Source organism: Bos indicus x Bos taurus, chromosome 5 (genome assembly GCF_003369695.1).
Source record: "Bos indicus x Bos taurus breed Angus x Brahman F1 hybrid chromosome 5, Bos_hybrid_MaternalHap_v2.0, whole genome shotgun sequence".
Lineage (NCBI taxonomy): Eukaryota > Metazoa > Chordata > Mammalia > Artiodactyla > Bovidae > Bos > Bos indicus x Bos taurus.
The window spans coordinates 114,026,701-114,034,836 of record NC_040080.1 but is presented as its reverse complement, the minus strand read 5'-3'; the positions used below and the strand labels follow the sequence as shown (position 1 = coordinate 114,034,836).

Sequence of the window (8,136 nt, the reverse complement as noted above, 5' to 3'; positions counted from 1 at the left end):
GCTCTCGCGCGGGCCGGCCCGACACGCGCGCACGCGCGCAGGGACCCGCGCGCTCCTAGGGGGCGGGGGCAGAGGGGGCGGCACGGGGGGAAGGGGAGGAGGAGGCGGCGACCGCGTCGCCTCCGGCGGGGCTCGCGCTCGCCCTCGCGCTCGCCCTCCGCCTCGCCCGAGCCCCGCGAGGGTGAAACGCTTTCTCCCGGCATGCAGCGGGAGGAGGGATTTAACACCAAGATGGCGGACGGCCCGGATGAGTACGAGAGCGAAGCGGGCTGCGTGCCCCTTCTCCATCCAGAGGTGAGGAACGGCTCCGAGCGCAGTCCTCGGCCCACGGTCCCCCCGGCCCTTCGCCCCCGGACGCGCGGCTGGGCGGTGGCCTGCGTGTGTGGGGTAGTGGAGCGTGCCGAAGTTGGGGAGGGCGGGCAGGCAGATCCAGGCCCGAGCGGGCTGTGAGCGGATAACGGAGGAGGAGATAGCGGGGCGGGCCCGGCCGGGGCGTGCTCTGGGACGCAGTCCCTGGCTGTGCCTGGAGGGCAGAGGTGGAGGTGTTGACGGGTCTCCTCTGTCGCTGCGCTGCTTGCCGGTCCGGTGGAGACGGGGGCCTGGTACTGGTTTGGAACCGCAGCTTGAGCTCCCTAGTTCTGCTCAAGCTTCCCCGCGGGGGTGGGGAGAGAAGGAAGCGCGTTTGGTTTTGATTTCTTCAGTTTCCCTTCACCAGAGTGAACGACCGTGTCTATTCTTCCCATTTGGCTCTCTGGAGGTGTGTAGAGTACAAACACAGTTTCTTGGCCAAAGTGATGTCCTTCCTGTTATGCCATAGGCAGCACCTAGGGGCACCTTGTTTTGGATGTCCGTATTTTAGCGTTTATCCTTAAACGATTAAAAAGAGAGGTCGAAACTTTTGGGAATGGACCCACGCTCACAGTAGCTTGTCAAAGTATCTTGTTTTTTCGGGGAGCAGGAGCCAGAAGAGGATAGTGCAACACGTTTTCCCATCACATGAGTATCTTCCCTGTAAGTAAACAGTGCTCCGCTCCAGGATAAGTAGCATTCTGTACGTGTTTATGTCTTAGTTTATAACTGAGGTAGTGCTCATTCAGGCCTGGAAGCGATTCTTGATGCATTCCGGTTTTAAATGATCCACAGTGATGTGCGGAGGGCAGCGGCAAAGCTTCCTGAAAAACTCGTATAGTTTTTATGAGCTTAAGGGATGAAGACAATCTCTGTGTTGTGGTAGGCTGAACAAACATGGAAGCCTCTAACTGGTTATCATGCATTAGAATGATTCTGTTTATTTCTGCAGTTGAGATTATACCCTGTTTATTGTTTGTTGTTTAGCGGTTAAGTCCGGTACAAACTTTTTTGCAACCCCTTGTACTGTAGACCTCCAGGCTCCTCTGATCATGGGATTCTTCAGGCAAGAATACTGGAGTGGGTTGCCATTCCGTTCTCCAGGGGATCTTCCCCTATCCAGAGATCCGACCCACCTCTCCTGCATTGGCAGGTGGATTCTTTATCACTGAGCCAGGAGGGAAGCCCATAGCATGCTTATATTACTTAGTAAAATATAAATACAAGCACTTACCCATGTTATATACTAATACTCATCACCTTCTCATTTGTCACTTTGACTTATCAAAAACAGTGGGACAGTTCCTTAGGCATATACCTGGGCCACTCAGTGAAAAGGCTATTCTGTTCTAACAAACAGAGATGTACAATAAAACTAAACGTTCTTTTTTTACCAAATGGTAAAAAAAAATTCTCAGAATTGGCATTGGAGACATCTCTCTTTTAGTTCACGCTTCCGGCCCTAAAATTATATCAAGAAATAGACAAAGTTTTCAGAAGATGCGCTGAAAATGTTGCTAAGGAATATTTCTCATCACCTATTCCTGTGAAAGTATTTTTAAATACATAAATACTGATTCTGTGTATTTTAACATAACTCTTCTCTCTTCATAAACTTTTGCTTTGTGAAGTAGTTCATTGTTTGGTACTTTAGGAATAATTTCAACAGGCGACAAATCCAGAGATTGCTTGGTGTAATGGAATGGCCTGTAGGCTTGAAATTCAGAGACCAGGCTTCAGGTTACCATTTAATTGACTCTTAACTAGAACATCAACTTCCTCATCAGTGAAAGTTGAAATACATGACAGTTACCATTCCTTTTTACTTGGCAAACACGGGGTTCGCTTAGTTTAGGTATTTTGAGTCTCAAGCTCATAACTCTTAATACCAGAGCTATGGTCCTTCTGCATTTTTCCTGTGGTTAGTTTTGCATTCACACCTGGTATGCGAAGAGCCGACACATTGGAAAAGACGCTGATGCTGGGAAAGATTGAAGGCAAAAGAAGAAGGGGGCAACAGAGGATGAGGTGGTTGAATGGCATCACCCACTCAACGGACATGAGTCTGAGCAAACTCCGGGAGATAGTGAAGGACAGGGAAGCTTGGCATGCTGCAGTTCATGGGGTTATAAAGAGTTGGATGTGACTTAAGGACTAAGCAATAGACCTGGGATATTTCTGCGTGTGTTCTTGGGCAAGCTACTTCTCTAAGTTTTAGGTTCATGATTTTTAATAATGGGATGAAGTAATAATTTTAATAAGCTATAATAAGGATTAAGTGAGAGTGTGTCCTTTTTTGTTGGTAAAGTAAGCAGTGTCTTCATTCTTCCTTGGAAAGAAACTGAGCAAACCTTTATTTGCTTTGGTGAGAAATAGGATAATAGTACCTTTAGCTTGCCTAACACAGACTTTTGGCTAGACAAACTTGGGTTCCAATTCTGGATTTGTAGTAATGAGCCAAGTGACCTGAGACAGGTTCTTAACCTCTTAAAGCCTCAGTTTGTTCATCAGAAAATGGAAATGCTGCCTAGTTCATTTGGCCTTAAGGGATCAGGCTTTGTTGAGCTTTGTTGAGCTTTAAGAACTGGCACATTGTAGGTGCTCAGCTAATGTTTCTCCTTTTTCCAACCAGAAGGAGAGTGGTGTTATATATTTATTTGATTTTGATAAATCGTTTAGAAACTTGTTTGGGTTTTAATTTAATGGAATAGGATCTTGCAGGAACAAGTTTATTTTACTTTTTATGTTCAAATTTAGCACTGTGTCACAAAAATTGTTTCTCACTATTTGTTGAATAGATCATTTGTGAGGTAAAGACAGTATTCCTTAAATCTGTTAATATGCAGACTGCTCACTGTTAAAACCTTTCTTAGGGGATTATGTAAGTAGATGAACAATGAACCCTCCTTTTTAGAAGTATTTGCTGTGAGAGAACCTTACTTTTCAGTTAATTAAATAATCCATTCATTTAGTAAGTCATTTAATTATTTGTTTATCTTGAGGCTTCGGGATATTCGTGATAAAGTCAATGTGAAACAGTATAGGATACTGGTTAAAAGCCAAGACTAGTGACAAATGGAAAATCTAGATTCTGCCTCTTACTGTTGTCATGGTCAAATTACATTTTATGCTTTTATGAAATTAGGTTCATAGTACCTACCGCTTAGAGTCCTTGTGAGTGAGAAGTAGAATGACGTTTATAAAGCAGTCATCGCAGATCTAGGCACGTAGACTGCCAACCAAATCTAAAGGGCCTTGGGCCTGGACGTAAAGTGAGTACTGATGCTGTTGACTTTTGTTTTCTGATGAGATAGACTTTTATTTTAATGGAAAAAATTAGAGGCTATTTGGAAAAAGATAAACTGATTATCAGGGGATTAGGGTGCTAATCCCAGCTCTTCTATTTTAGGCTAGTAGACATTTAAATTATATTTTGTTTCTTTGCTTTTAAGATAAAGAGGCTAGACTAGATCCTGTCTTCAGATTTCGTCAAACTTTAATGTTCTGATGTATGTTGTGATTTTTCAAGGTTGATAGGCTTGATCATCTCTCTGCGAGATGCATAGCACTGTGCTAGCTTTTATGGGTGAAAATGTAATGAATAGCTTCTGCTGTCCAGAAGTTAATAACCTAGTTGGGAAGATAGCCGAAACCAACTAACTGCTGAAAGGGGAAGTGTAGCCAGTTAGTAAGTTTGGATTCCCGTTATCTAAACTGGTTAACTTAAGCGGAGAGATGGATACCATACGTTGGTCTGTAGATCCAGCTGACTTGCTGTCTGTCACCAGCCTTCCATTTCACTTGCTAATACGTCCTCAGTAAGCCATCCCTGCTCTCTCATATGATGAGGCCATGATACTCCCTTCAGGCAGAGCATTATCATAAGGGCTCTCTGTTTCAGCAAGAGCTGACTTAGAGCTTTGAACTCGATTGCCTAGATTACGTAGAACTTTCATCTCTTGATTGCTTCCTTTTGTTTTCTTTCTCAATTTCAAAACTTCTGTTACTGCCTTTTCTCTAGTGTCTCGTTGTTTTTAATGCTGAATTTTCTTGCTTCACATTACATTTGTGTATATTCATGTCTCATTTTTTCTTTGTTTAGAGTATTAAACTGAAGTACTGAAAATTGGTTTTCTTTTTCTAATGGGTTACTGGCACATTCTTTCCCTTCAAAACAGGTCTTTCTGTCAGTCTTTAGGATCTGATCCCTTTTTTTATTCAGCAAAAATTCAGCTATAGGCCATATACTTGTAATTTAGATTTAAAAATACTATACCTTAAGCATAGTAACCACTGAGTCAATATACATAAAATGAAAATGCAACTGATCGGTGACCTCATAAACTGTGGCAAAGCCAAAATTGAAAATTACTGATCTGTAGAACAAAAAAATTGCAGTTGATTGTGAGAAGTGCCATCTTACTGTTTTGATCACTGTTTTTATTTAATTTGTGAGACTTATCCCAAAAATTTTTATTAAGAGTGGACTGACTGTTCAGTAGGTAAGTATAGGAGTGTATAGGTTGCAAGTGCTTCAGTTCAAATCCTAGTTTTCCACTTGCTACCCATGTGACTCTGGGCAAGTTCCAGAGTACTGTGTTCCAGTTTCCCAGACTAAAATGGGGACATAATAGCTGCTGTGAAGATTAAATGAGAAAACGTATATAAAGTTCTATGTCTGGCACTTGGTAACACAATGCATGTTAGCTGTTAATGTTGTGATAAGTTAGTAAAGATAAAGAAAATTGGTTGTCTGGGGTTTGAAGAGAGGATGGGCAGGCAGCTTTTTATTATAAACGTTTCTTTGCACTATTTAATTTTCTTAAGGGCTTCCCATTCTCTCATAGTTCAGTTGGTAAAGAATCTGCCTGCAATACAGGGGTCCCGGGTTTGCCTTGAGTTGGGAAGATCCCCTGGAGAAGGAAATAGCAACCCATTCCAATATTCTTGCCTGGAGAATCCCATGGACAGAGGAGCCTGACAGGCTGCAGTCCATGGGCTCAAAAAGAGTTGGACATGACTTAGCAACTAAACCAACACCAAGGGCTTCCCAGGTGGCTCAATGGTAAAGAATCCACCTTCCAAGCAGGAGACATGGGCTTCAATCCCTGGGTTGGGAAGATCCCCTGTAAAAGGAAATGGCAGCCCACTCCAGTATTCTTGGTGGGAAATCCCATGGACAGAGGAGTGTGGTGGGCTATAGTCCATGGGGTCACAAAAGAGCTGGACATGACTTAGTGACAAAACAACAACAATTTTCTTAAAGATGTGTGCTTTGATCTAAGAGGGTTTATTGAAAAGCTAAGTATGGTCTTCATGCTTTGATAGACCACAGAGTAAGTCATTATAAAATAACAAAAGATCAATTGGCGGCCTTCAGGCCCCTCTGGATAGATGAAGGTGCACCTGTGAGTGTGTATTTTGTTAAAATTTTAAATGCATTGTGGACCTCCTTTCCTCTAGAGAGTATCTTGAAGGGTGTCTTAGGGTTGGTTAGTCAGTTAAGGTGTCTTGATGTAGACTTTAACAGATGTAGTCTTTAACAGAACTCCCAACAGGCACGTAATCCTTAAAGATGTTATTTCAATATCAAGGTTATGTGAAATTCTCTTTCAAAGCATCATCTATTTCTAATATTATTTTATAATTAGATTCTGTTACAGATAGATAATTTAAGAATAAAATATCCAATAGTTTAAACTGTGGAATTTAAAAAATTGATTGAAGACAGTATTGTATTTACAAAATTTGCACGTAAAATTCTCACCCAGTGCAATAATTATACATTTGTAGGATGATATCTTCTGTTAAATTCTCCTTAAAATAGAGCTGCTGCTGCTAAGTCGCTTCAGTCGTGTCCGAGTCTGTGCGACCCCACAGACGGCAGCCCACCAGGCTCCCCCGTCCCTGGGATTCTCCAGGCAAGAACACTGGAGTGGGTTGCCATTTCCTTCTCCAATGCATGAAAGTGAAAAGTGAAAGTGAAGTCGCTCAGTTGTGTCCGACTCTTAGCGACCCCATGGACTGCAGCCCTCCAGGCTCCTCCGTCCATAGGATTTTCCAGACAAGAGTACTGGAGTGGGGTGATATTGCCTTCTCCTAAAATAGAGCTATAGGCAGCTAATTTGAAAGTAGAGTGAAACTTGAACTTTCTGTGAGATATTATGAAAAACTTAATTTCCTGAATTATAGAGGGTTAACAAAATATTTTTTGTTTTTGTCTCAGTTGTTGATTTGCCAAATGAATTACTTTGACTTTTTAGGGTTAATACATATTAAATATGATAGAATCTTTCTTTGATAAATCAGAATATTATAGTGTCTTAGGCCCGTTTTTCTGATTATCGACAATTATTATCGAGGAGATGGAAACAGTAGGGCTGAGTATACCTGAAGGGTTTTTTTGTATATATATCAGATAACTTATGTTTTTTTCTCAGTTGTTTTATACTAGGAACAGTCAACTGAGAAATATTAACTAATGTTTGAGAAGTTACTGTACCCTCGTTCAGGTTTTTAGAACAACTTTCTAATTATGAATATCTATTAATTTATGAAAGATTTAATGAAGGATGAACAAAATCAGTGACCAGAACTATTCTCATTCTTGTTAAAATAAATGAATGGATGAATGAATGATTGAATGAACAAACCGTTCTGTGACTGAAGAAGTTGCTTGTCGTGTTAGTTAGAATCCTTGGACTGCAAATGTCACCAGCCTTTTAAAAATCTCCTTGGGCAAAAAAGGGAATTTCCTCGTTCACATAGCCCACACTTGGGATGCCAGCAGTGCAGCTGAGCTCAAGGATAACTGGAACCTGAGCCGAGAATGACACCAAGACAGTCTTCTCTCTCATCTCATCCCTGCCTTTCAGCTTCATTTTCTCCTTATGCAGAGTAGGTTCTGTATTCTCTGCAGTGGGGACATGGATGCCAGCATTATATCTAAAATCTCAGCTAACCATTAGAGAGGGACTGCATGTCTTCCTCATTCCACACTGGAAAGTGGAATCAGGTCATCCTGATTTAGTTTATGTGCCCACTCCTATGACCATGGGAGAGAGCGTAAACTTGGCCAAGGTTTCTTGCTTGGAATCAGGGGAGGAACAGTTTCCATAAAGAAGGAATGCTCCAGGGAAACTTTCTGTGCTCTGTACTCTTAATGTGAAGAACTGTTTATTTGCTTTGTTCCAGTCTTCTAGTTTTTTACGTACTTTGGGACTCTGTAATTACACTGCACTCATTGTTAACAGTAAATGTTCTAGTTGAGCTACTGAATAGCATTCTGCATGAATAATCCAGACTACGGTTGGGAAACATTCTCTGTAAAGGCCAGATAGAAAGTATTTTCAAGTTTGTGGACTATGTAGTCTCTGGAGCAGCGACTCAGCTCAGTGGTGATTGTATGGAAGCAGTTGTAGGCAATATGGGATTGAATGACTGTGCTGTGTTTCAATAAAACTTTATATATAAACTTAGGTGCTGGGCCAGATTTGAATTATAGGCTCTATTTGCCAGCCCTAGATCTAGATAATGTGTAAGAACTCCAAGAAATTTATGTTAAAATATATATTTCAGTGCATTAAATCCCATTCACTGCTGGTATGCAGTAACTTCATCTCCCATCAGCCTGGGAGATGGGTTGGGTAACATAAGAATGTGTGTGTCTGTGTGTGTGTGTCTCTCTGTGTGTGTGTATTAGAACCTTAGGGAGGACTTTGTTAGAATACACATGCTTCCATATACACTTTTCAAAGTTTCTAATTTAGTATTTGGGTTTGTGGTACG

General features: G+C 41.7%; 1 protein-coding gene across 2 annotated transcripts in view; it reads left to right on the top strand.

The window, feature by feature from the left end:
* Positions 1 to 37: 37 nt before the first annotated feature.
* The window catches only part of ZDHHC17 (zinc finger DHHC-type containing 17), a 100,248-nt gene continuing 92,149 nt past the window's right edge, over positions 38 to 8,136 (top strand). The window contains exon 1 of one of the 2 annotated variants that reach the window (XM_027543306.1): positions 38 to 294. In XM_027543306.1, coding sequence (XP_027399107.1) covers positions 202 to 294 — 93 coding nt within the window. In that variant the 5' untranslated portion in view covers positions 38 to 201. The remainder of the gene's footprint in view (positions 295 to 8,136) is intronic. The other variant, XM_027543307.1, reaches the window with a different exon arrangement.